Genomic DNA, 25821 nt, shown 5'->3' on the forward strand with positions numbered 1-25821 from the left:
TATTCCAAGAAAACGAAACGAAAAAGAAAAACCGAATAAAAAATGAAGATTAAATGTAAAGTAAAAACACTAGGAAAAGAGAGATCGAGAAAGCAAAAAGTGATTCAGTAAGAAGGATTTTGGATTTGTACTAGAAAATAGAGGGAGCTCTTAGGTAGGTAACCACGTTTAGATGTTCCGTATCGAATTTCCATTTATGGGTATATCCCGTAAAATCTATAATACTCTTTTCGTTTTGCTAAAAATCAATCTAGAAATTTCATACTACCAATTTTAGAAAAATGCTCACAATATATCCTTTGATAAATAAACGAATTTAAACTGCATGAAGATTTAAGAATATCATATTTAAACCTAATCAAACTAATATTGTAACGGCGTAGTACCTTCTTTTAATTAGACTACTAGACTTACCTCGACTGAATAAAATTTGTATCAGTAGTTAATAAGCGTAAATGGAATATACTCCATGATTTGAATGCACGAGGTAGTTTTGTTTCTTTATATTTTTCGGCATGCGGCTGTGTCCGTAGTTAGTTTAACAATAAAGCAATAATATATCGAATAAAAATAGAAATGATTTGAATCAAGACCGAACCAGTTAAACACGCACAATTTATAACAGTTACAACTTACAAGTTACAACAAACCAAAGCGAAAACGTCATCATTCATCATCAACCAATAATAATTGGTTCCTTTGCTATATTCTTATACTCTTCCTCATCCATAGTGTCACATAAAACACTTCCTCTAGTCTCTGGCAACCCAACCACAAACAAGCCAAACAACCCTATGATCAAACCAAACAACCCATAAGACCAAAACTGATTTTCCCGACCAGCAGCAACCATCACGGGACTAAAAACGCCGCCAAACACCAACGCTTGCCTCACCATCGCAATCGCCGAGTTCCTCACACACGTCGGGAACAGCTCAATCGTGTATATAAGCGTCATGTTAAACGCGGTGCACACGCTGAAAAACGAAACCAGCTCTAACACAATCTGTAGTGACCCTATTCGTTGTCCTACCGCAGCGATGAGAACGCTAGAGACTCCCGTTAGAGCTGTGAATCCGATCAACGCATCTCTTCTATTGATTTTATCAATGAAGAAAAACGTTATAAGAAACGCTGGTAATTCAGACAAGGCGTTGAACACAACACCTAAGTAAAGATTGAAATTTAGATTCGTTAAAGCTAAGGGCATTCCGTAGTAAACCATACCAATACCGAACCCAACCGCCATAACCGCTAATAGTCTCCTAAGCGACCAAGGTTTCCTCACCAAGATCTTTAACGCGTCGAAAACATCAGGGTTTGACTTGGATCGATCTTCTTGGACATCCAAAGATAAGTTCGAGAAACTCATAGTGATTGCATTAGAAGCAATGCTTTGGAGAATCGAGATGGCTTCTTCTTTACGACCCTTTACGATAAGCCATCTAGGAGACTCCCGGACAAAAACCCCGACCAAACTGCAGTAAATTAAAGTCGGTATCGATGTCAAAACGTACATATACCTCCAAGAATTCCCGTTATTGATGTAACCTAATATCGGTAGCGATAAAAAACCTAACGTGAAGCACAAGAAACCCATCGCACCGACTTGTGCTCGCCATTTTTTACCGACTAACTCCGTAGATAGAACGAGCGCGCAAGTCCCCACCGTGGCTCGGCCGAAACCGTTCAAGAATCTCAAGAACGCATAAACCCAAATGCTTGTTGAGAAAGCTGTTAACATCGAAGACAAAGACATGATAAGACATGACAACAAGAGCATGTTCTTACGACCTAGCGATGAGTCGGCGAGCGTAGAGAGAGCTAAGCCGCCGATCAGACAGCCGAGGAAGAAGGAGCTTGCAGGTAATCCCTTGAGGAACGAGCCGGCGCATTGTAGACTCCACTCGGATATGATTGACACGTGTGGGTTAAAATCCCAAGACCAGGTTTGGTTGGGTAAGGTGCAGAGGTTGGAGGAAGAGTTGCAAGCATAGTTGAATCGGTCCGAGTCGAGGCAGTGCCACGTGGGCTGTGAGTCGGTGAAGACGGTGATGAATGTTTGCTGAGCGTCGAAGACCCAAGCGAGTGAGACTAGAGTGGCTTGGAAAAACTGTGCCCACCCGAAGTTTCCGATGCACTGCTCGATCGTTTCGTCGAGGGATCTTTTTGGTGGAAGCTTAGACTGGGACGAGTTGGAATCGGAGAGAAGCGGCCGAGTCGAGTCGGCCATATGGACAAAGATAGGGTTTTTGTTTTGTTCCTTTTGTGTTTGATTTAATTTGCATGTCCATGAATATTCTTTTCTCTCTATATCTAGGATAAGCTACAACTTGTGCGCATTCAATGTTTTTTTAATGAGGAGATAATGACTTCGTCCATATATAGAATTAAATAATGTGATGGATGTACATTACAACGTATATAATTAATGGGATGCACTATTACCCGTGACTCAGGACATCTGGACATGTCTATGATATGGCATGTGTTTGAAGCATTAACAGTTTTATTTACATTTAGAAGCGCATGTATTAGATATATAAGATATGTGGGTTTTAGAGCATTCAGCCATCTCTTAGTATCTCGGGACCTTCTTCCCCTCCGCAGCTAAGTGGCTGTGATCCCACACTCAACCACTTTTGGATTTTATACTGTGAGAATAAAACAAAACTATGACTCATTGCCTGATATGTACTAATTTATGTAACAAACACCGATTCATTGAATTTACATCTTTGTATAAGAAAATAAAAAAAAATAGATTATAGATATATAATTTTTTTGACCGGGAATCTTAATTAGTGTAAGACAATTACAAAATTACAACCAATAAACTTTATAAAAGTTGCACTAGTTGCTGCAGCTGGACAAGATAAGTATAATCTTGTTTGACAGACATGGAAGATGTCTTTTGGAATGTCTAAGGTTCAGTCCGTTGGAAGCTTATGTGAGTATGTGACCTTATTATATATTTTAAGTAAAGATCTTAAATAAAAAAATACCAATTTATGGAGGCATGCATAGTTTTGTTTTATTCTAACACAACATGGAATAGAAAACTAAAAAAAAAGATCTTTATAAATTATGATATCATGATTGTAAATTAATATATCAAAACTCGATCGATCGATTTGGAGAACTTTTTGTTAAATATTATTAAAGTTATATAGAGATACAATTTAGGGGTATGCGGAAATAATTAAACACATAACTTATTTAGTTTAATTGTTCATACATATCATTAATTGTATTACTATTACTTTGCATACATATACAATTTATTCTTCAGATAATTTTTTTTTTTCATGAGAACCTTTGAGAAAAACTAATATCATACAATATTGTCTCTATAATTTTCTTGCCATAGTCGACAATCTTACAGAATTGTATTAGAATCAATATGTTGGGGATTTGTAAAATACCACAAAGTTACATTACATGCATTTCCGATTTTAGTTATTTTATCCGCTTTTATTGGGGAACACTAGATATGTTGACAAGAAAAATGGAAACAAATAGAGGCATGGAGTAATCGAAGGATAATCACGTAGAGAAGTAAATGCAAACCCCTCAATCTCCAACCCAAATAAATAATTTAAAACACTGAAAATATTTTCTAAAGCTACAAAAATATATATACTTACGCTTTACAATAAATTTAACTTTCTTTCACACTTTTTCTGTTAATTTTTGTTTTGCCGCACTAATCTCTGAAGAATGCTCATAATCGAATCAAGAAAATGGATCCAAAATTGTTGTTTTGTTTACCAGAAGGAGATGCATTGTTTAATCCACTCAATACAATGTTTATTCAAATGGCTTGCATTCTCGTCTTCTCTCAGTTCTTCTATCTCTTCCTTAAACCCTGTGGCCAAGCCGGTCCCGTTGCCCAAATTCTCGTAAGTTTGTTTACTTTTTTTTTTCTTTTTTTGTTAGTTTCAAAACCTAAAAGGCCATGATTTCTAGTTTGAACCTTTTTTTTTTTGTCACAATTTTGGCCCCTAAACTCTAAAGAAAGTAATTTGTCATGCAAGAAACACCCGGATTAATGTTTTTCTAAGGGCCATTTATATTTTCCAGAAACTAACGTTTTCATTGTTTTCTTCAGGCTGGGATTGTATTGAGTTTGCTCACGATAATCCAAAAAGTCCACGATTTCTTCCTCCAAAAAGACTCAGCAAGCTATTACATATTTTTCTCATTCCTTTTACGAACATGTTTCATGTTCTTGATTGGTCTCGAAATTGATCTTGATTTTATGAAACGAAACTTGAAGAGCTCCATTGTCATAACCATAGGCTCCTTAGTCTCTTGTGGCATTATCTGGATCCCTTTCCTCTGGTTCATCGTCCATTTCCTTCAAATCAAAGACGACTTTTTAACGCTTTACTTAGCCTTCCTCGTTACACTGTCCAACACGGCATCTCCTGTCGTCATCCGTTCGATCATCGATTGGAAACTCCACACATCTGAGATCGGACGGCTAGCAATCTCCTGCGGATTGTTCATCGAGATAACCAACATATTTCTCTACACAATCGTCATTTCTTACATCTCCGGGACAATGATCGGGGATATCTTTGCCTACGCATTTGCCACCGGAATTATAATCTTGATCAATAGATTCTTAGCTTCATGGCTCCCGAAAAGAAACCCTAAAGAGAAATACCTCTCCAAAGCTGAAACGCTTGCTTTCTTCATCCTTATTCTAATCATCGCGTTAAGCATCGAATCCAGCAACATAAACTCCACGGTTTTCGTGTTTTTCATTGGACTAATGTTTCCGAGAGAAGGAAAAACTTACAGGACGATGATCCAACGGCTGAGTTACCCGATTCACGAGTTTGTTCTTCCGGTTTACTTCGGTTACATCGGGTTTAGATTCAGCGTTAACTCGCTAACCAAACGCCATTACCTTGTCCTCGGTATGACAGTGGCTCTTACCATAATAGGGAAGCTTCTCGGAGTTTTATGTGCTTGTTCATTCCTTCAGATCCCAAAGAAGTATTGGCTTTTCTTGTCTACCATTCTCTCCGTCAAAGGTCATGTCGGTCTGGTTCTTCTCGATTCTAACTTGATTTACAAGGTATTACAGTTTACTTACAAGTCATTTATATAATAATCTCCTCTCTGTTTTAAACAAATCCTATCGATTCTCTTTCTCTCTCTGTAGAAATGGTTTAATCCAATACTTCATGATATGTTCGTTGCGGTTCTGGTGATCACGACTTTGCTAAGCGGAGTAATATCGTCCTTGTTGCTTAGAATCCAAGCAAAGGGTTTCTCACACCAAAAAACATCGCTTGAGTTCCACGATACCAAAGAGGAGCTACGAGTGTTGACTTGCGTCTACGGTGTGCGTCAAGCTCGTGGATTGATGTCTCTAATCTCTGCTCTAAACGGAGCTTCTTCTTCTTCACCGTTCTCGCCTTGTCTCATGCACCTCATACCCCTCCCCAAAAAGCGGAAAGCAGAATTGTTGTACCACGAACTAGACGAAGATGGAGTGAATTCCAACGGTGGAGATGATGAGTTTGGTACTAACGAAGGTCTAGAGATCAATGACTCGATCGATTCGTTTACTAAAGACAGAAAGATCATGATCCGTCAGGTGAAACTCGTGGCCCAGTTGGAGAATATGCATGAAGAGATATGTAACGCGACCGAAGATCTTCGCGTCTCGATCGTGTTTCTTCCGTTCCATAAACACCAGAGGATCGACGGGAAAACCACCAACGACGGGGAGGTTTTTCGGCATATGAATCGGAAAGTTCTAAAGCATGCTCAGTGTTCGATCGGTATATTTGTGGATAGAAACATAACCGGGTTTCACCAGCTTCACGGGTCAGATTCGGTGCAACACGTTGCGGCGTTATTCTTTGGTGGTCCTGATGATCGTGAGGCTCTGTCATTGTGCAAGTGGCTTACCAATAACTCTCAGATTCACCTCACTATCATACAGTTCATCACAGATAACTCTAAGATGGAGAAACTCGTTGGAGACGTGGTGACCAAAGATAACAACGAAGTTTTCATGGAGATTGTTGGTAAAGATCAGACCGAAGACGAAATTGATCGATGCTTCTTACAGGAATTCTATAACAGGTAAAATACTCTGTTTCCCGATGAACTCCTCTGTTTCTATATTACTATTCCTTCAAATATACTCTGTTTCTGTTTCTTGTCTTCACCGAGAAACATTGCACTTTCATTTATGGGAGTTATTTTGATTGAACAGATTCGTAACGACGGGGCAAGTTGGATTCATAGAGAAGAGAGTGAGCAACGGAACGCAAACACTGATGATTCTGAGAGAGATCGGAGAAATGTATTCGCTGTTTGTCGTTGGAAAAAACAGAGGAGATTGCCCAATGACATCGGGAATGAACGATTGGGAAGAGTGTCCGGAGTTAGGGACGGTTGGAGATTTCTTGGCTTCATCAAACATGGATGTAAATGCTTCTGTATTAGTAGTTCAAAGACATAGAAACTCTTTTGATAGCTTTGTAGATGAATAACAAAACATTCTTTAGTTTTTGTACATAGCATAACAAAACTTCAGTTCAATTATTTTTACTCTTAAAACCAAGACATAAATCACAATAGTGGAGAATCTATAAGCTAAAAAGAAACTCTTAAAACTCATCAACAATGGCTAGTGTTTACGGTTTGATCTCTCTTTTCTTGTTCTTCCATCGTATCGCAGAGACTCAAACCTTTTGTCTCAGGCAGAATCAAAACGAACAATCCTAAACCAGACATGGCAATTCCGAAAATCGCGAATGATACTGATGGTAAGTCTCTTCCAAGCGAAGCAATTAGCGGACAACAAGCTCCTCCAACAACAAGAGCCTGTCTAAACATCATCGTTGCGGAACTTCTCACACACGTCGGAAACATTTCAACCATATAAACCGCCATTAAGTTGAAACCGATCCTTGCGCAGAAGAATGTTCCCAGTTCGAACGCAAACGCGACCCCTGTTTTTCCGACAACGCTGGGAACGAAACAGAGCACTCCCGATGCTCCACCGAGTAAAGTATTCACGAGAACGGAGCTTCTTCTGTTGAATCTCTTCATCAAGACCGGAGTTATAACGAAAGTAGGTAACTCCACCAATGCGTTTAGGGTTTCGCTCAAGTAGATGTTGACGTCTATGTCTCTTGCTGCTAAAGGAACTCCATAATAAGATATCCCTAACCCAAACATTATGACCATCACAACCGAAATCCTCCGAGAAGCCCATCTCCGGATGAAAAAGTCTTTAATCGAGTGACTTGGCCCTTGTTCAAAGGTTTCTTTCTCGAGGGGTAACTTAGTAATCACTGATTCCAAGTAGGGTATGCTCTTGGGTGAGATCTTTCCGAGAACACCAATGGCTTCTCCATCCTCTCCTTGCATGTGAAGCCAACGAGGCGATTCGAGTGTGAAAAGGTAGAGAAAGATACAGTATAATGCTGCGGGAACGGCTGTGTATAGATAGAGAAATCTCCATGAAGAGTGTTGAGCAAGGTAAGCTATTCCAGACAACGACATAAACCCTAAAACGAATAAGGTAAATGGGATCATCGTAGCTATCGGTCTCCATCCGGTGGAGACTCGCTCACTGATGAGAACCAAAGCGTATGACCAGGTCTGAGAACGCGCAAATCTGACGAAAAATTTCAGCGATGCGTAAATCCATACGTTGGTTGAGAAGATAATAGAGATTGAGATAATTGACATTGCAAAGGTTGAGAAGACGAGTAGTTTCTTGCGACCCAAGGTATCGTCTGGGATCAAAGCTAGAACAAATCCTCCAACTACCGCACCGATGTAGAAAGCAGAACTAGGCATACCTCTGAGTAATGAGCTCGAGCACTCCAGGACGAAATCTGAAATGACGGATCTGCCCTTGGAATCACCGTCCCATTGCCAGGCTGATCTTGGAAGCTTGCAGATGTCGGAAGCAGAAGGATCACAGATCGTGTGGTCAAGACAGTGCCACGTGGGATATGCATCTGTGTAAACGGTGATGAAGATCTGATGAGCATCGAAGAACAAAGATAGTCCAACGAGGAGTATCTGGAAAAATTGCCAGAACCCGAAATCGGATAGACTCTGTTCGACGATCTTGTCGAAAGTCAATTCCTCTGTGTCGTTGACTTCGTGATCATCGGCAAAATGAGACAACAATGGTCCTGATAGATCGGCCATTGTTGTCTAGCTTCGAGCTTTTTTTTTGTTGAAGGCCTTGACTAGTGATAATTGCCCTTCTTATCCGGGCTATATGAAATCTGAATCTGTGCGTTGCATTAAATGCAAATCTCAGATTTTCCGTGTTTGATATAAATGTATTACTAAATATTTAAAACGTGCTCGTGAGAATCGTGGGTCGACTAAGTAACAGTATGAATGAATTCACAGGTTCATTACTTTTCCTGCTTCTTTCTTTTATGCATTCATACAAACAACCTCGAAAAAGTCATATCATAATCGAAAAAAGTCATTATCATAATCGGAAAAAAGTCATAACATAATCATAACAAAAGTCATATCAACAGAAAATCAATTATTACTTGACAGTTCATAAAATAAAAGGAAGAAAAGAGTACGAATATGAATGTGAAATTTATCTCAGATCATCAAATTTAAGGGAAAAAAAATCATTAGTTGATCCCAACCCCAAGTGATTTATTATCAGTAGTCGTTGCTACCGTCTTTGATAAAGTAGTATAGTAACTTTTTTTGGGGCGGTCAAAAAGTAGTATGGCAACTTAGTATCACATTCAAATATTATAAAATCCTTGTGGTCTTGTTGCTTGGAGTTTGAATCTTTAGAAACAACCAATAACTCTCTGTGAACAAGAAATGCATCTCATGGAGTGGAAGAGTGATAGAGAATCAAATTTTGGTAAAAACGTTTTCCAAAAAAATTTCTAGAAAGGATCTCCCGTCGGCCGTAAATGTCTTGATCACGAGATTCCAGTAAGTCTTTCCGAAGTATTAAGGACCTAAAGTTTATGAATCACTAGTTTTGAGTTGGAAGTCAATAACCATGAAACATTGTCTTTGATCATAGTAACAAATGATATAATAAAACTATTGCTACAAATTTATGTTTCTGACAGTTGAGTGAGCAAGAATACATAGTTGTCTGGATGGGAACTGCGGCTCTACCAACATTTAGAAAGTTGTATGGTAAAATAGACACTGATCTTGAAGCTGGAGATACCATAAAGGTCTTTTTACAACACTTATAGCTTCAATGGAAAGAAGAAGCTTGTCCTACCTACAACTAGTTGGCTCGGTGGGAGGAATGGTTTCTTTGAGATTTCTTATTTGGCTGTTGGTAACATATGCTCGTTCTTGGCTGTTTTCTTTGCCGTTTTGTATCTAACAAAACCAAGGTATATAACATTATTCTCTCTCGTGCATATTTGATTTTGAAGAAGCTCTGCTTCGTACTTGTCATGGAACAGTAAGTGCCGGCTTTTGCTTGTTTAGTCACATAATTCTTCTGTGTAAACAAACTTATGAACTTTTAAGTTTGCCTGGAATAAAATACGAGAAAAAAAACTTATGTATAGACCAAACCATGGATAAGATTATGCCAATATCATAATCCGAACAGGTTGACAATAGCATTACGAAACACGATTCAACTATTTCAAAACTGCACCAATAGTGATACGGTCCTTATAGTTTGGTGCACGGTTACATAACAGAGTAAACTCAGGAAAGCTAAAACGATTTCTTTTCGTAAGAAACCAGTCCATGGATTCCACCTTCAATCTGTGCTGCACCAGTACGAGCCTATTCGCAACATCAAAAAAAAGAAAAGAAAAAGCAAACACTAAAATCAAAATGGCTAAACTGGCAGCTTAGAAGAATTTTCAAAGCAGTAGAAGTAACCGCGTACCTCGAGTCTAAGGATGTTATCTCTCAATAGCCGGTGGGCGGACTCCAAAGAGGAAGCACCGAGATCTTGGAAACCTTGCTTCACGGCATGCATTGTGTAAGGTATGAACTTCAATACCGAGCCTTTATCCGCAACTGCTCCGACCACTCCTTGTGCAATCTTGAGTTTCGCGGTATCTCCCAAGTATCTCTGGTCGCTTCCTTTGGTCATTGCTTCTAATGAACCCATACCTCGGTATTTCTTCACTCTCCTACCGTTCTATAATTAACGCAAAACAGACCAAACAGAGCAAAATCATTGAGGAAAAATATCATGAAGTTGGTTGGTTAGAATCACTATACAAGTAGGAAGTTGTGAATAGTTACTTGGTATTCGTAAGCTCCAGGAGCCTCCGTGCTTCCAGCTAAGAAGCTTCCCATCATCACAGTTGATGCTCCAAGAACTAGAGCCTTCACAATGTGACCTGAGTTTGAGATACCACCATCTGCAATAACAGGTACACCATGCTGAGCAGCAAGCGTCGAGACTTTGTACACAGCAGTAGCCTAAGAGAGAACCGATCACATAAAAAGACCGAATTTATAAGGTGTAGTTCATGCAATTAACTGAAGCCCCTTTGAAGGCTAAACACTATATGTCAAGTATGAAAGCTTTGTCATTTACCTGTCCGCGTCCAACAGCACAAACCTCTTGTGTTGTGCATATAGAGCCAGATCCCATACCGACTCTCAACCCATCAACTCCTGCTTGGATCAAGTTCTGTGCTTGGTACATAGTCACCACATTCCCACCGATCACATCCAACTCCGGATACATACTCTTCACATACTTGATCATCCCAAGCTGGTAAATGGAGTTCCCTTGTGAACTATCCAACACCACAACGTTAGCTCCAGCTTTCACCAGGTGCTCCAGCCTCTCCTTGTCTGATTCCCTCGTCCCAATGGCTGCACCCACCATCCATTTCTTGTCTGGACCCACAGTTCCTGACCCCAGTTTGGGATATCCTTTAACCCTCTCCACATCGTCTTTTGTTACTACGTTCACGGCCTCACCTTCCTTCTCCAGAACCACAAATCCTTTCTGCTTATCTTCCAAAACCGCCTCGATCTTGTCAAGATCGATATCCCACGGCACATAGTAATCTTTGTTCTCACAACTCCTCATGTAATCATATATCTTCATCTCCTTTTGGTCATCTTTCATACTCGACCATTCCGACTTGGAGACATAACCCAATAAACTCGGTGTCAACGTCCCTGCTTCCCAATCAACATCTTATTATTTAGTAATCAACTAATCATAATCAGCGTGAAAGCTTTCGTGTTTTGATTCATTTCGTAAATCGAAGATGGATTTACCTGATTGGGAGACAAAAACGAAGGAAGAAGGACCGAAATCGTCGAGAGAAGCAATCTGCTGGTCCGGGCATTTGAAAACGGCGTCGGAGGAAATCGGAACTCGGAGAGACTTGGCGTGGCGGATGACGGAAGCCTGAGTGGCGATGTCGCAGTTATAGTGCACGATTCCGATTCCTCCAAGCGCGGCCATAGCAGCAGCCATGTGTGACTCGGAAACAGTGTCCATCGGCGAAGCGACGCACGGGATCGAGAGTGGGACGCGCTTGCTAAGGCGCGTGGATAGCGAGACGGCGTCCGTCGCGAAGTCGATGTAGTGAGGTAGAAATATCACATCGTCGTAGGTGTAAGAGTATCCCTGTGAAAACAACCTTTCCGCTGAAAATCCATCTTCGACTCCTGACATCTCCACTCCACTAATGGCGTCGCTAGAGAGAGAGAGAAATGAACAGAGAGGGTAAGCTAGGGCTTTAGTGACGACTGTGAGTGGGGTTGGTGAAAGTTTACGAGCGAAAGATGACAAATCAAAAAAGTAGAGTGGATAAAAATAAATAACCGTGTCCGATCCAATTGATTTTATTAGTATTCTAAAATCTAAAAAACCGAAATCGAATCCAAGCTAACCGAACCAAACCGAATGGATTACCGAGCTTATCCACGCCAGGGATTGTACTGTTCTCGTATCCGAACATCACCTCTCTCTGCCATTGGCAATTTGGCATCTCATTTCGCTTCAATTGCCTTCACTCACACTACAGCTTTCAGAGCAAGGCGGCCTTTTGGTCAGATTCCTTAGCTCTTCTTTTGTGATTTACTTTGGATGTAGAGTAGTCTAGGTTTATTTCGAATTTTAGATTGCAACTAAGATTTTCTTTGAAAAGTTCAGGTTTTTTTTCCTGATCTTGAGCTCTACGAGAAATAATGGCGGATTCATCTTCATTACTGTACAATCAACTCAAGGTTTGAGTATTCCCATTCACAATCACAATGCTGAGTGTTATTTTTCTTTTATATTTCTGGTGAATTCAGTTGTTTTATTATTAACCGCACACTGACTGTTTCTAGGTTGCTGAGCCCTTTTTCTTGTTGGCTGGTCCAAATGTGATCGAATCTGAGGAACATGTTCTTCGAATGGCTAAAAGCATAAAAGATATTTCCACAAAGTATGTATACCATATTACCATCACCAATGAAAAGCTCGTTTTCTTGTGTTTTCTCCTGAGATCTTGTGGTGGAACTAATAAAAGAATTGTAAAGTTGATAAATTTGTTCAAAATGGATATGTATTGATCCACATATGACATTTTGGTTTTTGTTTAGACCTTGATCCTCTCATTACAGGAGCATTTTAGGTTATTGAGCAGTGTGGTTTCTTATGCATGTTCTTGTTGATTGTGAATGCTCTAGGCTTGGGCTGCCTCTGGTTTTTAAGTCAAGTTTTGATAAAGCTAACAGAACTTCATCAAAGTCCTTCCGGGGTCCTGGCATGGCTGAGGGCCTCAAGGTAAAATTTTCTCTTTGTACTTTTGATCAACCGTTCCCTGTTCTTTGATGTGCAACCATGGATGATTCTCTTTCCGATGCTGTTAGAACTGTGCATTTGAAAACCTTCAGGAGTGTCGGTGTTGAAGGGATCTTATAATTATCAACTCTAAAAACATATGATGCACCAATTGCATTACAGAGAAATAGTTTGATGTGGCTTCTTTTGTGTGTGTGTGTGTGTGTAAATTCTGCTCAAGTATGCTACAGGCAGTCACATTTCTGGTTCTCTTGACAGATTCTTGAGAAGGTGAAAGTAGCATATGATCTACCAATCGTAACCGACGTTCATGAATCGAGCCAGGTATAATGAATTTTAGTCACATCAAATGAATCTAGATCCGACAAATATTTGTTCCTCTGTGATGCTTACTTTATTTTTATCAGTGTGAAGCGGTTGGCAAGGTTGCAGATATAATTCAGATACCAGCATTCTTATGTCGCCAGGCAAGATTCTAACATATGTTTTCTTCACCTCTCCTGTTATTAGCTATCAAATTTTCCATCTGTGGTTTTAACTATTAACTAAATCTCCAGACAGATCTGCTGGTCGCGGCAGCCCAAACTGGGAAAATTATCAATATCAAGAAAGGACAGTTTTGTGCTCCTTCTGTGAGTTTTCTCTTCTGGCTTGTTTTGATCTGGCAAAACATTTGTTTTTCCCTGTTATATTGTAGTGACTGACTTAATGTAAAAACCATTTTAAGGTTATGGGAAACTCGGCTGAGAAGATCAGACTCGCAGGGAATCCTAATGTGATGGTTTGTGAAAGAGGAACCATGTTTGGATACAGTAAGTTGAAATCTCTTTTTCAGATACAGGATCCCAAACCGTACTGTAGTGTGTTCTTTGTGTAAATAGCGTGGATGAACATGTAGATATTCGCCAATACTTTGGGACTAAAAGCCACACTAAAAACCTCTTTAATTTTACTCCAGGCTTTCCTTACACTTGATTTTTTTTCTCAGATGATTTAATAGTAGATCCACGAAATCTGGAATGGATGCGAGAAGCTAATTGTCCTGTTGTACGTAAATCTTACTTTTTTTTGTTTGTTCTTGTTATGGGAGCATTATATTTCTTGGTTTCAGCTTTATAATTTGATGTATCGCAGGTCGCTGATATAACTCATTCATTACAACAACCTGCAGGCAAGAAGGTATGATCATTAGCCAATTTATGAGCTGCGTAGTGGTTGCTGAGAAGTATTGCTTCTTGAGTTAAACCGAAATCTTCTCAAGTCTTAACACAAACATACCTTCTTTATATAGTTGGATGGTGGGGGTGTTGCAAGTGGAGGCCTTCGCGAATTAATACCATGCATAGCAAGAACTGCCGTAGCTGTTGGTGTCGATGGAATTTTCATGGAGGTATCAATATATCTTTCAAGTCCATGGCATTTTTTCCGTACTTTCTTTGATCCTTTGAGCCAATTTGGTTATGAAACTGAGATCATTTTCCTGTGAATTAGGTGCATGATGATCCGTTAAGTGCACCAGTCGATGGTCCAACACAATGGGTAAGTTTAGAAAGGCGATGTAGATTCACTATCTGCAGACCATGTTCTCTTTCAATGCTTGATCATTTTTTTGGCTAACTTTCCCTCCGTTTTCATAGCCTCTGCGTCATCTAGAAGAACTGCTAGAAGAGCTCATAGCAATCGCGGTAAGCCCCTCTCATCGTCCCATAAATTACAGTGTGTTCGTTTATTGAAACCTTGGCTCCTTTCGACATCTTTGCAGCGTGTCACAAAGGGAAAACAGCGGTTCCAAATCGATTTGACGCCTTATCATGATTAGAATCAAAGGCAAGTGATCTACAGATCAAGATAAAAACGATGGACTCTCTTCTTCTTCTCATCATTTGCAGATGTTATGCACGAATTACAAGTACTTGACTCAGATCTTGTCTGAATTTTGCAGGTCTCTGACGTCATTTTGGGGTGCTTATCATATATTTATTTGTTTTGCCAGCTGAAAGTAAATCATATATACATGAACATATATATCGATATATACATTACTTTATATACTGCATGGATTCTTTTTCTGGAGTTTTTTTTTTTTACTTTGAATATATGTTTGTTGCACATTCACACTGTATTAAGCATGACCAAAATCAAACAGTCGTCAATTTATTTATTCACTGTTCCATTTTTCACATTAAAAAAAAAATCAATCGAATAATCGTGTGATTGTATGTAACCAAAAACCTTATATAATCGTATCTGAAACTAGAAAAAAGAAATGCAAGTAATAATAATGGTGGGCCTGATTTGCCTAGGCTGGGGTCGAAATGGACTTGGTTAAACAAGTTAGCCCAAACGCAAACAGAAAATGAGTAAAAACTCAAGGGGCCAATCGTAAATTTCAACAAGCTCAATTTCAAAATACTGTAAACAAGCAGCGTCACCGCTCTTGCCTTTCGGCGATTTGCAACGGTAAAACTCTGTCTAATTCAGTCTCTGGGAAAGAAAAAGCGGAAGATCTGGAGATTGAAGGAAAATGGCGTTCGCCAAGGTAAAATTTTGGTTAAATCCTAATTTCTTCAAGATTTTGTTTGAAACACGAGTTTCTGTAATTACGCTCATCACAGATGAGATTGAGATCGAGAGAATGTTTCTGTTTTTCGTACGATTACCATTGAACGAACCTTCTTTGTCGTTAATTAAACGGAATTAGGGTTCGGAATCTTTAATATCTCGCATATAGAAGAGATTAGGGTTTTATGCCTCTTCAGATTCTTTCATCTTTTTTTTTTTTTTTGGGTAAAGGTTCAGATGATAAATAAAGCTTTAATTCCTATTTCACTTAAAATGTTGTATTTTATGTAGGCACCACGACTAAGTAAAGATGATCTTCTTGGAAAGCGAGGTAAGAGGACTATCTTAACATTTGTTGCTTTGTGAATCATATTTAAGTCTCAAACAAATGGTTCAGTTCTAGTAATATCTACTTCTGAAACAGCGGGGACTAGGAGTTTCAAAATCTACTCCGATAACCAGAAAACTGATCCAGCATGTACATTGTAAGTCTTGCATTCGAATTTACATTTGTGTTCCTTTGAATTACGAGTTTTATGAAATTAATCTTCTGCTTTTACATTGGTTAGGAGAAAATCTGTGACAACTAGCAGTGGAACAACTTCTAACACAAACAAGATGAAGGTTTTCTCCCTTTTCCTTCTTTCTAAATTCATTGAATTGTTGGATCTTGTGCTGTTATTAAATCCATTTTTGCTTTGATTTAAAACAAGGCAAATTCGAGAATCGCGGGCAAGGGAAAATGCAGTAATGAAAATTCTGGTAAGCTTCTAGCAGAGAGTTTTATTACATTTCCGGGATGTAGTTTGAAAAGTTAACTCAGCATTTTCTCTTCTTCTCAGAGGAGTATACTAAAGTCACAAGAAAAGCACTGGCTGATTTAAGTAATCTTGGTGGGAACACTTTAAGGCCAACGCTTTGTGGAAGCAGTACGATGTAAGTTTGCTTAACATCAAGGGTTTCTTTTTGTGCTTTCTCATGGATAAGAGTGGTAAATTTCCCATTGTCTTCTTGATCAAACTGATTTTATGTTTGGGAAGCATTTCCTTGAAAGTTAGTTACGATTGTATTTATTTCTGTTCTGTTCTATAACTATCCTACTGAACGTGCAACAATGCAGGAAATGGAAGGGTGTAAAATGTGGAAATTTGCAAAGGTATGCAGAAGTTGTTAGCTGCGGTTATAGGCATCACATACTTGTAGTAATGTTATATCTCTACATTGGGATCAGTAGAAAGTTCTTCCTCTGGATTACGCATATTTTTAATTAAAAACTTTCAAGCCTTTGTTTCTAATGCCCTTTTTTCAGTGAAGTATCCTCTTTCATTTTCTTTAATCCATGGTGCTGTAACTACAATTCATGTTGCTCTTGGTATCAGTCGATAAGCTTTTGCAAAAGAATCTGCAAAGTTCCATGTATAAACTATCTTATTTCGACAATGAGTTGATGCTGCTGCGCTAATTGACCTTTCCATGTGTAGGATTTCAGTTGGTTCGACCAGGGTTCATGATATTTCTTTGAAAAAATCTATCAAGGTACAACAACCGTATTGACAAGTTATATTCAGGCAGTGTACTTTCAAACTACCATCACTAGATGCGGGTGGAAGTTATAAGATGTTAATTTGTATAAGACTTAAATCAAAATTTCATAAACTTTGTGTCTTAGAGCATGAGTTCCATTAATCGAACTACCTGATAGGTCTTTCCTTCATCTTTCTTGCTAGCCTTGATTCGTTTCTTCCCTTCTGATACAGGAAAACGGGTGTAAAAGAACAACTGAAGTCGGAAACAATCGCATTTATAAGACAGGTGACCTCGTAAATGTTATGTTTGTTTTCATGTCTATAGCTTGAGTTGGTATTTACCATGTATCTAAATTACGGACGGATTAATTCATCATTTAGGTGATAAATTCATCAAGAACAAGACTCTGAGCCTTGGATCAACTGCTGGTGGAACAAGGTACCTGTATGCTTATCTCCTGCCTAGTAGAATATTACCTTTCAGTCTAGTTGCAGAATTTTCCGAGAAGAAAACACAAATCTTGTTTATGCCATACTGTACCTATCAATATGCCGAAGCTCTCATAAGTGACCTCTTGTTCATTCAGCATAACGAAAACACTTCCAGGCGTTTGATTTAATATCTGCTGAGAATAATTTTACATGTTTTATTGATTAACTTCCTTGATTTGTTTGCTCTTGCAGAGAATCTTTAACAGCTTTAAAGAGAACAAGCCTCACAGACAAGAATACAAAGAAGGTTGTGATTAGTATACTTTGACATTGTTTTTGTCTTACGGTTAACTGGCTGTACAACAATTCGTGAGGCTAATTATTTACGTATTTTACTTCATTTGATATGACTCTACTCACTGTCCTTGATTCTGATTATTCCTTTTTTTGTGTGTCAGGACAATGTCTCAAGCTTAGATTCAAAAAGATTAGGTCATTGTCCAGGTAACATGCATTTCTGCTCTAAACTTCTGATGTCTGATGGAAATTTGCATGTTAAAGCTGTAACGTGATTGGTTCAGTATCTGATACGAATGAGGTTGCATTGTTTCAGCCAGTAGAGTAGGCAAAAAAGCCGTCCCGCAGCTAAGCAGTGTCAGAAGCTTTACTTCAAAAACTCGGACAAGTGTTGGTTCTATACCATCGTAAGTAAATATGCTTGTTTCTGATATCATCAGTAAAGAAGTAAAGCTGTTATTTCTCTTCTTCGAGAACCATAGAATTGTTTTAATCGTTTGTGACCTGCAACCTGAGATGTACGCAGCTAAGTTCATTTTCTTTGCATGGTCAGGGACAGCAACAACCAGAATAAGAATAATGTTCGTATGGCAAGGAAATCTATCAAGGTAATACACCTTAATTACTTTCTTTTCTTTGTATGCAAGTGGTTTCTTCTCCTAAAAGCCAACACTATTTGAAGCTCTCTCAACAATATTTTTGCCTTATCTATCATCATTAAACTGCTCAATCAGTCGTTTGTGTTGTTTGCTATTGTTATTCTTAGGCTTCACTTTCATATCTTGCTTGCTAACAGTCACAATCGTATTGAGGTTTTTTGTTTAGTAATTATGTGATAAGTTTTCTCTTTCACTCAAGATCCAGACAACTGTGAAGACCTCGCTGCAAAACCGTAGTTCTCTTAAGAAGCCCCCGGTGGCAAGAAGTAAATCAAGATCTATTTCTTCAATCCCTTCTCCTGAAGAAGCTGGTTCGGCACTGTCAGTTCCGGAACAGGTTGAACCAGAAGGTCTCAAAGAACTTAATGAAGGAAAAAGTTCATCTAAAGAAAAAACAGACCCAACAACGAAATTGTTGGATGTTACGACGAAGCCAAAATCAAAACGTAGAAAGTCTTTCACATCTCTACTAGTGGCTGGATCAAAGGTTCACAATTTTCCTAGCAGTTGTGTTCTTTGTGACTTTGTTTTCACCAATAGTGCTAATCTGGTAACTTACTTGCAGTTCGATGAGAAAAACAGTGAATCTGCACAGCAAGAAAAGCTTCCAAACATTGATGATGAATCCAATCAGCTGGAAGTCGCAGAATACGTGGATGACATATATCAGTTCTATTGGACTGCCGAGGTAATCCACTTGTTGTTCCACATACATTCTTTTTCTTTAGATTTTTTTCTCCTTATGCTTCTGAATATTGAATAAATTTCGCAAGATGAATTTAGGCTTTTCAGTAGGTTTAACCTGAAATGCTGATGCAGGCATTAAATCCAGCTTTGGGATACTACATCTCAACTCAGACGGAAGTTAGTCCAATTACGCGTGGAATTTTGATTAACTGGCTTATTGAAGTGAGAGCAGTTTTTATGGTTTTCCATATCCACTTGATAATTTCCCTACTCAATTTTTTTTTCTCCACCTGGAATTATATATCTTGGCACTGTCTATTTGTTTGCAGGTTCATTTCAAATTTGATCTAATGCATGAGACTCTCTACCTCACAATGAATTTATTAGACCGTTACCTCTCCCAAGTTCCAATAAAGAAAAATGAGATGCAATTGATCGGTGTTACTGCACTCTTACTGGCATCTAAGTACGAGGACTATTGGCATCCTAGGGTAAGTGACATCTATACTGAAAGCTAAAACATCTCCTCAACTCCATATGGTAAGCGACATCTATTGTCTATGTCCATGTGCAGATCAAAGATTTGATTAGCATCTCCGCAGAATCATACACACGAGAACAAATTCTGGGAATGGTATAATAAACATCGTTTGCTTCTCTATCCATTTTGACAATAACTGGTCATATGCATTAATTATCTTCTTATTTATTTTCAGGAGAGGATTATGCTTAAACAGTTAAAGTTCCGTTTGAATGAAGCCACCCCTTACGTTTTCATGTTAAGGTTCCTAAAAGCTGCTCAATCAAACAAGAAGGTATCCGAGAATCTTGCATCTAATAAGCTATATAACCTGTAAAATCAAATATGTATACGAATAGGCAGACATTTTATACTACTATTTTGTCAGCTCGAACAACTCGCCTTCTACTTAATTGAGTTGTGCTTGGTTGAGTATGAAGCTTTGAAGTTTAAGCCGTCGTTGCTCTGCGCATCAGCCATCTATGTAGCACGCTGCACTTTACATATGACTCCAGTTTGGACCGCGCTTCTAAATAACCATACTCACTACAATGTCTCCGAAATGAAGTAAGCAACCGTCTCTTTAATATCACCATCTTGCAAATCACTTGGCTGATTACATTGGTTGAGCTCATTGTATACAATTATTTATCACAGGGATTGTTCGGACATGATCTTAAGGTTCCATAAAGCTGCCAAGACAGGAAAATTGAGGGTCACTTATGAGAAGTACATGAATCCAAATCGCAGTAACGTCGCAGTCTTGAAACCCTTGGATAGGCTTCCTCTGTAAAGGTTAGAAAGTGTTTTAAAAATCTCTCTAAAACACTAGTTTGTGATAATTGTAGAATTTACTAAAGCTTTGAGGGACGTTTGGGAAAAAAAAAAAAGGATTGTCATCTTTAGAATTTTCCAAAAAAACAAGTCTCGTTTTATGTTAAGTCTCTCTCTTTTTTTTTTTTCTTTTTTATGTTAACCTGATAAAAAAGACTCAATCTAATGGTGATTCTTGACTAGGTTTGTTGGTTTTTTGTGTGCTTAACAACCGAGTAATATTAACATGATCATAAAGACAAAACTTTAATGTATTGACAAAGTTGTATAAAGCTTCTGGAACAACATTACACTTAAATTCTCAGAAGCTTAAAGTCAACAAGATCTACTCATATATATATATATATGTAACCTTTAAATATAAAAACCTATATACACCTGCAAAGTGTGTCCTTGAGTATGTGTATAGCAACTATACTTGCACTATGAGCATGTGACTAGACTGTCTGTCACAAGCATATCCTCTGTCTGGTCCAATGTACGTCTCACTGCTTGATAGAACTCAATCCATGAAGATGAATACGAGCCAACAGGACCCAAAAAGAATGTTGGATTGGGACTACTTGCAGGGGAAGCTGAAGCAGTAACCAAATCCAAAACCGAAGCAGCGGGTTTGAGCTGATGAGGGAAATTGAAGGCCAAGTTATCGACTTTATGCTCGTAGATCTTGCCATTACGGTCGAGTTTATACCGAGAAGTGCCTTGAAACTCTCCTTTAGCTTCCCATGGAACTCTAGGCACACCCTTGAGATTCCACCTGATCAGAATCATGTTCTCTGATGGTTGCCAAACCCTGAAGATCTCAAGTGAGATATCTCTGAACAGTATCTTCCCATGAAATCTGAGTGCCCAGAAGATCAATTTGTAGTTCTCAATACCAGTGAATGTGTTCATCGGATCCACAAATGTTACATCATCCCTGTAAAATAAGTTAAAAGATTCTGAATTTCTCCAGCGAAACATCAACAAACAGAGAGCAAAGGAAGATTGTTTTTTTTTTTGTATCCAGATGATGAATTTATGTAGATTGCATCCAAAGACTCTTTCTTTGATCCATTATATCATTCAAAAGAATCAAATTACCCAGATCAGAAAATTTACCTGTAGATGTCGTAGTTTAGATCTTTAGTGAAGAGCAAAGGCAAATCTTCACGAAGCGTACGGACAGCGACACCGAGATTGATATAGAACTCATCTCTGTCGTGTTTATGCTTATCTTGCGCAGTGGGTCTTGTCTTAACCTGCGCATCTCGAAGAGGAGGAGACTGGACGCTAGAAAGAGAGAGTGCAGAGAGATTATCTTCCTCAAATTCGTAGCTAATAGATGATGAAGAGGAAGACGACGGCGATAGAGATTGACTGAAAATGGGTTTAAGGTTTGAGGATTTTCCGGTTTGAAGAAGGAATGATGGAGATAGATTAGGAAGAAGAAAAGCCATGGCTGCTTGGATGTTTAGAGCTCGTCTATGTTTCTTCTTTACATTTTCATGGCGAAGAATCTGAGCCAGAGAATGTCTGGTGGAGAAGAGCAATGAATCACGGAACTCTGTTGGAAGATAGATAACCAGCTCCTTGTTTATATTTTTGAGTGGTTTTGATTTAAACTCATTATTCCATTATATTTTTTATTTACTTTCTGTTTAGTATAGTACTTAAAATTAAAATTAAGGTTATTTATACTTAGTTGTTGCCTCTTATACATATATACTGGATTGGTCCGGATTTTATGGAAAAGGAGAAACGGTTTGAATGTCAATTTGCTTCAAACATCTTGCCGTCTGACCCAAACAAACAGCACGCAGTGCACGCTACGAAAAGATAGACTACGTGTTTTTCTTTCAAACTCTAGACCGCATACAATAAGAGGCATACCATACAGACAATTACGACGACACTAGAACACAAACTAAAGAACTAACACTAGAAGATTACTTATAACTTATCATTCTCCTACTGAATCTTTACGGAGAAGCCCAAAAAGCTAATTACACTTGTGTTCAGGACGATGAGTGAATTCAAAGTCTATGTGGACAAAAGCCCGTTCCACCTCAGCAAGCTGCTCTAGCTTCTCCTGAAGAGTCTCTCCGATGTTGTGAGCCTCTTGCAGCCTCATGTCCTCTGGCAAAACAATATCTACTTCCACAAAGTAGTGTGACCCAAAAGTGTAAGCCCTTACTGTGTCAATATGCTTGATTTGTTCGTGATGGTTCCATATCAAGAATGTCAGTTTCGCCAAGAAATCTGGCGGCGCAGAGCGTCCGATCAGCGAATGGACGTTCTCTAGTACGGTTCTTGCCCATGTTCCTATGGTGTACAAAGCAATCTGCAACCACAAAAATGAAAAAAAGAAGAGGAAGGAAACGTTTTTGCAATCACACGAGACATTACTTGATCATTTTAGATTCCCAAAGTTAAAGCGTTTTGTTTATTTAGTGAATACTTACAAGTATAGCACCGGAGGGATCAATCCACCAGTAGAATTTGACGGCCAAGACGGCTGTTGCTAAGCCGATTGAATTGGTGACGACATCAAAGAGGTGATCCTGAGCGTAGGCCCTAACGATTTCGTTCTGAAATCCTCTGCAATAAAGCATGAGTAGAAACTTCACGATGGTGACAGAGACCATGATCCCGATCATCCATTTCTCCTCTGTGCTATTCATATGAATACCATTCTGTAACAAAAAAAAACGAATTGGTTAAAATACATGGAATATATAAAACGATGAATTAGCAGTTACCGGAAAATGCTGTGATGTACCTTGGAGACTAGTTGCCTTCCTGACTCTAACAAAACTTGCAGTCCAAGAGTTGCCATCACGGAAGCAAACACGATGATTCCCTGTTAATATCAATTGCGTTATAACTTTGGGTTCCGATAAGGCTAACAAAGACAGAACACACAAGTTTTGTGACCATCTAGTTAAGCTTAAAAAGGATGTATCTTTTTCTTGCGAGACAAGTAAAACTGGTGTCATTGGTGAATCAGAACGCAGAAGGCAGTGGTTGGTTGACATAATTAAACAAAGAGTTACTAGATAGAACATACCACAGGTTGCATCCGTCGCTTGCCTATTGGATAGTGAAACTGGTTTGGTTTTCTCATGGCATTAGCAGTGAACCAAAGAATAAAACCAGACAAGAGGTCCAAGAGAGAGTCCAAAGTTGAAGCTATGACAGCCATGGATCTACTCTCCATAGAGGCATAAACTTTTGCCACAAAAAGTACCAAATTTGCAGCGTTTGAGATGTTAACTGCCAGTCTCTCACTCTTTGCAAGCTTCTTCATTTCTTCCTTTTAGAAACCAAAAAGACTCAGGATACATTAAGGACAAAAAAAGAGAGAATACCATACGAAAGACTAAGGAAAAAAAAGGTAGAGCCGGACCTCACTTGGCGCTCCTCCAGATGCAAAACCAGTTTCGTGGATAGTCTCCATCTCATTGAATCCCTCGAGGAGCCTCTCTTGCTTCTTGTAGTATTCAGAGACTTTACGTTCCTTTCCTACAATGGTGACACAACAGAGGATTGTTAATCTATAAAACCCTTTTCAAGGATGGGTTCAACAATTTCTCAATCATTCTACAACGCGTTACACCATTGGAGAGAATCTGATTCAGCATCCACATAATTTTCAGGAAAAAAAAAAGAAAGAATCTGGCTTGTACAAAATCCAAAAGAGAAGTTGAAGATTCCATCAAAAGCTTGATAACTTTGAATCTAACAAAAGATAAAGTTTAATATTCCCTTGAATCAATCAATGGAAATGGGTTTTAAACAGAGAAAATCATACTCAGTAACTCTGGATTTTGCACAGAAGACTAAATTATACTTCAAGCGATCTCGGTTGATTTCTGAATATATATTTTCCGAACAAGTTTCAACGGAAGAACAATCCTTTACAAATGAGTGCGCACTTCATACACCAAAGATTACAAATTTGCTTAATCACTTTTCCGTTTCACACACACGATTAAGTTCCTATATAAAATAAAAGAAACTCATGGTGGATGATCCTGTATACACATCCACACGAAACGGATTAAGAGTAGATCACGAGAAAAAACGAAAAAAAAAAACTGAAACACGAAGAAAAACTAAACTTACTGGGAGTACGGAAATAGTGAGAAAAGCGAGTACGAACGTCATGACGGCCGGAAGACGACGGTGAAGAAGGAAGTCGGAAAGTCTCGAGGCTGAGACGCCAAGACGATTGAAGCGGCGGCGCATCGTCGTCGCTAGGTAAAAGCTCGACATTGTACTCGTCTCCGGTACGGACTATATGCTCCGTCGCCATTCTCCGATCACACACTCTCTCTCTCTCTCTCTTTGCGTTGGAATTTCGAAAAGCAGAAAAAGTGTTTCTGGGGAAGTTGTGAGAGATAAACAAAAATTTGTTGCTTTGTTGTATAAAGGAAGTTAAGTATACGAGTCGCACACCACTCTCTCTATATATATTGTGACGAAGATAACAAAATGTCAAATACAAATATATTTTAGTTATTAAAAAGGTTTATTTTTTACAGAATTAAAAATAATATTTTCTTCTCAATAATTAAAACACGAAAGCAGTTATATTCCCCTTAGTCAATCAATACTCGTTAGTATTATTTAAAAACCTACTCTAATTAGGAAATTTATGTTGAATTGTTGAAAACTATTGCCATAGTGAGGAATTGGTATACATTCATAGCAAGCCATGTATGATATTCTTCGTTTTAGATTTGTTACGAGAGCATAGTGATACCCCTTATACAAGATAGTAACATGTGCACGAAATACATTTTTGTCTTTTTTTTTTCTAAAATATACACATTTTAAGAGAGAATTATTCATATGAGTTGACGAAGTAGGTGGTCATTGGTGATGCCAATGGAGTGGTCCAAAAGACTGAACCAAACAATAAGAAAGAGTCCCAATTCTTTTACATTCGATCTAAAAGAAAAAAAAAATCAAAAGGTTTTTGAGACGGCCACGTAAAATAAATAAAAGAGCTTTATTTTCTTGGATTATGATAAAGAATAGAGAGGATTACTTAATTTGTGCACATTTGTTGAGATCAAAGTGGTTTCCCACGATTGCACAAAGCTTTTTGTCCCTTGCAACTTTGTTAACTCAAACTTTTCCTCTTTGTGCCAAGGATTTCTCCGAGTGGTTTTTTTTTTTATGTTACATCGTGTTATTAACAAAATCCCATAAATCTCTAAAGGTGGTTTTTTTCTGCATACTGTATATACATTCTTATCAGATAATTTTGCTTTTTAAGTGCATGTGATGTCACTCTTTCGTAATAGCTTATTCGGTACAAACTTATAAATTAATAAACTCGCTTACCTAATTTTCGTAAAAGCTAAAAAACCACTTAGCTATTTGTCGTCATAATCTTAAAGGCACATCTTTGTGTACTCTTCGATGGTTCACTGTCACAACATTTTGATATTCATCTTAACTCATCTCCGCATATAACCTTTTAACATAAACGTGGAGTTATCGAAGCTAACCAAAAAACATATAACTGGA

General features: G+C 38.5%; 8 protein-coding genes across 8 annotated transcripts; 3 read left to right on the forward strand and 5 right to left on the reverse strand.

The window, feature by feature from the left end:
- Positions 1 to 676: 676 nt before the first annotated feature.
- Positions 677 to 2233, reverse strand: LOC18993253 (organic cation/carnitine transporter 3). Its single transcript, XM_024152292.1, has 2 exons — positions 1581 to 2233; positions 677 to 1478 (listed from the first exon to the last, which is right to left on the reverse strand). The coding sequence occupies exons 1-2, from the start codon at positions 2231 to 2233 to the stop codon at positions 677 to 679; spliced, it is 1455 nt and encodes a 484-aa protein (XP_024008060.1).
- A 1510-nt stretch (positions 2234 to 3743) lies between these two features.
- On the forward strand, positions 3744 to 6583 carry LOC18993254 (cation/H(+) antiporter 1). Its single transcript, XM_006416760.2, has 4 exons — positions 3744 to 3902; positions 4112 to 5089; positions 5177 to 6108; positions 6242 to 6583. Exons 1-4 carry the CDS (start codon positions 3744 to 3746, stop codon positions 6519 to 6521), a joined length of 2349 nt encoding a protein of 782 aa, XP_006416823.1. The 3' UTR covers positions 6522 to 6583.
- On the reverse strand, positions 6574 to 8254 carry LOC18993255 (organic cation/carnitine transporter 6). The gene has a single exon (XM_006416761.2). It carries the CDS (start codon positions 8197 to 8199, stop codon positions 6649 to 6651), a length of 1551 nt encoding a protein of 516 aa, XP_006416824.1. The 5' UTR covers positions 8200 to 8254; the 3' UTR covers positions 6574 to 6648.
- A 1313-nt stretch (positions 8255 to 9567) lies between these two features.
- On the reverse strand, positions 9568 to 11737 carry LOC18993256 (inosine-5'-monophosphate dehydrogenase 2). The gene is made up of 5 exons (XM_006416762.2): positions 11266 to 11737; positions 10568 to 11163; positions 10270 to 10449; positions 9905 to 10162; positions 9568 to 9798 (listed from the first exon to the last, which is right to left on the reverse strand). The coding sequence occupies exons 1-5, from the start codon at positions 11666 to 11668 to the stop codon at positions 9727 to 9729; spliced, it is 1509 nt and encodes a 502-aa protein (XP_006416825.1). The 5' UTR covers positions 11669 to 11737; the 3' UTR covers positions 9568 to 9726.
- Positions 11738 to 11978: 241 nt separating this feature from the next.
- LOC18993257 (2-dehydro-3-deoxyphosphooctonate aldolase 1) lies at positions 11979 to 14924 on the forward strand. Its single transcript, XM_006416763.2, has 15 exons — positions 11979 to 12044; positions 12149 to 12222; positions 12328 to 12425; positions 12670 to 12766; positions 13043 to 13108; positions 13192 to 13251; positions 13342 to 13416; positions 13512 to 13596; positions 13773 to 13831; positions 13919 to 13963; positions 14076 to 14174; positions 14276 to 14323; positions 14422 to 14469; positions 14547 to 14611; positions 14727 to 14924. The coding sequence occupies exons 2-14, from the start codon at positions 12184 to 12186 to the stop codon at positions 14601 to 14603; spliced, it is 876 nt and encodes a 291-aa protein (XP_006416826.1). The 5' UTR covers positions 11979 to 12044; positions 12149 to 12183; the 3' UTR covers positions 14604 to 14611; positions 14727 to 14924.
- A 286-nt stretch (positions 14925 to 15210) lies between these two features.
- LOC18993258 (putative cyclin-B3-1) lies at positions 15211 to 20326 on the forward strand. The gene is made up of 22 exons (XM_006416764.2): positions 15211 to 15323; positions 15638 to 15677; positions 15771 to 15831; positions 15916 to 15970; positions 16060 to 16108; positions 16189 to 16282; positions 16467 to 16502; positions 16828 to 16882; positions 17104 to 17158; positions 17254 to 17311; positions 17557 to 17611; positions 17763 to 17808; positions 17918 to 18008; positions 18155 to 18209; positions 18460 to 18747; positions 18826 to 18948; positions 19080 to 19169; positions 19277 to 19438; positions 19522 to 19581; positions 19664 to 19762; positions 19856 to 20034; positions 20125 to 20326. Exons 1-22 carry the CDS (start codon positions 15309 to 15311, stop codon positions 20258 to 20260), a joined length of 1902 nt encoding a protein of 633 aa, XP_006416827.1. The 5' UTR covers positions 15211 to 15308; the 3' UTR covers positions 20261 to 20326.
- A 191-nt stretch (positions 20327 to 20517) lies between these two features.
- LOC18993259 lies at positions 20518 to 21871 on the reverse strand. The gene is made up of 2 exons (XM_006416765.2): positions 21403 to 21871; positions 20518 to 21220 (listed from the first exon to the last, which is right to left on the reverse strand). Exons 1-2 carry the CDS (start codon positions 21738 to 21740, stop codon positions 20725 to 20727), a joined length of 834 nt encoding a protein of 277 aa, XP_006416828.1. The 5' UTR covers positions 21741 to 21871; the 3' UTR covers positions 20518 to 20724.
- A 166-nt stretch (positions 21872 to 22037) lies between these two features.
- On the reverse strand, positions 22038 to 24703 carry LOC18993260 (metal tolerance protein 10). The gene is made up of 6 exons (XM_006416766.2): positions 24409 to 24703; positions 23690 to 23805; positions 23351 to 23596; positions 23063 to 23143; positions 22746 to 22976; positions 22038 to 22624 (listed from the first exon to the last, which is right to left on the reverse strand). Exons 1-6 carry the CDS (start codon positions 24596 to 24598, stop codon positions 22283 to 22285), a joined length of 1206 nt encoding a protein of 401 aa, XP_006416829.2. The 5' UTR covers positions 24599 to 24703; the 3' UTR covers positions 22038 to 22282.
- Between the last annotated feature and the right edge of the window lie 1118 nt (positions 24704 to 25821).

Source organism: Eutrema salsugineum, unplaced genomic scaffold (genome assembly GCF_000478725.1).
Source record: "Eutrema salsugineum unplaced genomic scaffold, Eutsalg1_0 scaffold_5, whole genome shotgun sequence".
In the NCBI taxonomy this organism is placed as follows: domain Eukaryota; kingdom Viridiplantae; phylum Streptophyta; class Magnoliopsida; order Brassicales; family Brassicaceae; genus Eutrema; species Eutrema salsugineum.

Bases quoted from the DNA above. Each gene is read 5' to 3' on its own strand.
- LOC18993257 (XM_006416763.2), top strand. From the start codon at position 12,184: ATGGCGGATTCATCTTCATTACTGTACAATCAACTCAAG. The intron at 12,223-12,327 runs GTTTGAGTATTC...GACTGTTTCTAG, and splicing joins TACTGTACAATCAACTCAAG to GTTGCTGAGCCCTTTTTCTT. The intron at 13,832-13,918 runs GTACGTAAATCT...GATGTATCGCAG, and splicing joins GAGAAGCTAATTGTCCTGTT to GTCGCTGATATAACTCATTC.
- LOC18993258 (XM_006416764.2), top strand. The intron at 18,210-18,459 runs GTAATACACCTT...CTTTCACTCAAG, and splicing joins TGGCAAGGAAATCTATCAAG to ATCCAGACAACTGTGAAGAC. The intron at 19,439-19,521 runs GTAAGTGACATC...GTCCATGTGCAG, and splicing joins AGGACTATTGGCATCCTAGG to ATCAAAGATTTGATTAGCAT.
- LOC18993259 (XM_006416765.2), bottom strand. From the start codon at position 21,740: ATGGCTTTTCTTCTTCCTAATCTATCTCCATCATTCCTTCTTCAAACC. The intron at 21,221-21,402 runs GTAAATTTTCTG...CTTATTTTACAG, and splicing joins CTAAACTACGACATCTACAG to GGATGATGTAACATTTGTGG.
- LOC18993260 (XM_006416766.2), bottom strand. From the start codon at position 24,598: ATGGCGACGGAGCATATAGTCCGTACCGGAGACGAGTACAATGTCGAG. The intron at 22,977-23,062 runs GTACATCACAGC...TTTTTGTTACAG, and splicing joins GAAGGCAACTAGTCTCCAAG to AATGGTATTCATATGAATAG. The intron at 22,625-22,745 runs GTAAGTATTCAC...TTGTGGTTGCAG, and splicing joins ATCCCTCCGGTGCTATACTT to ATTGCTTTGTACACCATAGG.
- LOC18993256 (XM_006416762.2), bottom strand. From the start codon at position 11,668: ATGTCAGGAGTCGAAGATGGATTTTCAGCGGAAAGGTTGTTTTCACAG. The intron at 10,450-10,567 runs GTAAATGACAAA...GTTCTCTCTTAG, and splicing joins GTGCTGTTGGACGCGGACAG to GCTACTGCTGTGTACAAAGT. The intron at 10,163-10,269 runs GTAACTATTCAC...CGTTAATTATAG, and splicing joins CTGGAGCTTACGAATACCAA to AACGGTAGGAGAGTGAAGAA.
- LOC18993254 (XM_006416760.2), top strand. From the start codon at position 3,744: ATGGATCCAAAATTGTTGTTTTGTTTACCAGAAGGAGATGCATTGTTT. The intron at 3,903-4,111 runs GTAAGTTTGTTT...TGTTTTCTTCAG, and splicing joins GTCCCGTTGCCCAAATTCTC to GCTGGGATTGTATTGAGTTT. The intron at 6,109-6,241 runs GTAAAATACTCT...TTGATTGAACAG, and splicing joins TTACAGGAATTCTATAACAG to ATTCGTAACGACGGGGCAAG.
- LOC18993255 (XM_006416761.2), bottom strand. From the start codon at position 8,199: ATGGCCGATCTATCAGGACCATTGTTGTCTCATTTTGCCGATGATCAC.
- LOC18993253 (XM_024152292.1), bottom strand. From the start codon at position 2,233: ATGGCCGACTCGACTCGGCCGCTTCTCTCCGATTCCAACTCGTCCCAG. The intron at 1,479-1,580 runs GTTAGGTTTTTT...AATTTACTGCAG, and splicing joins ATGGGTTTCTTGTGCTTCAC to TTTGGTCGGGGTTTTTGTCC.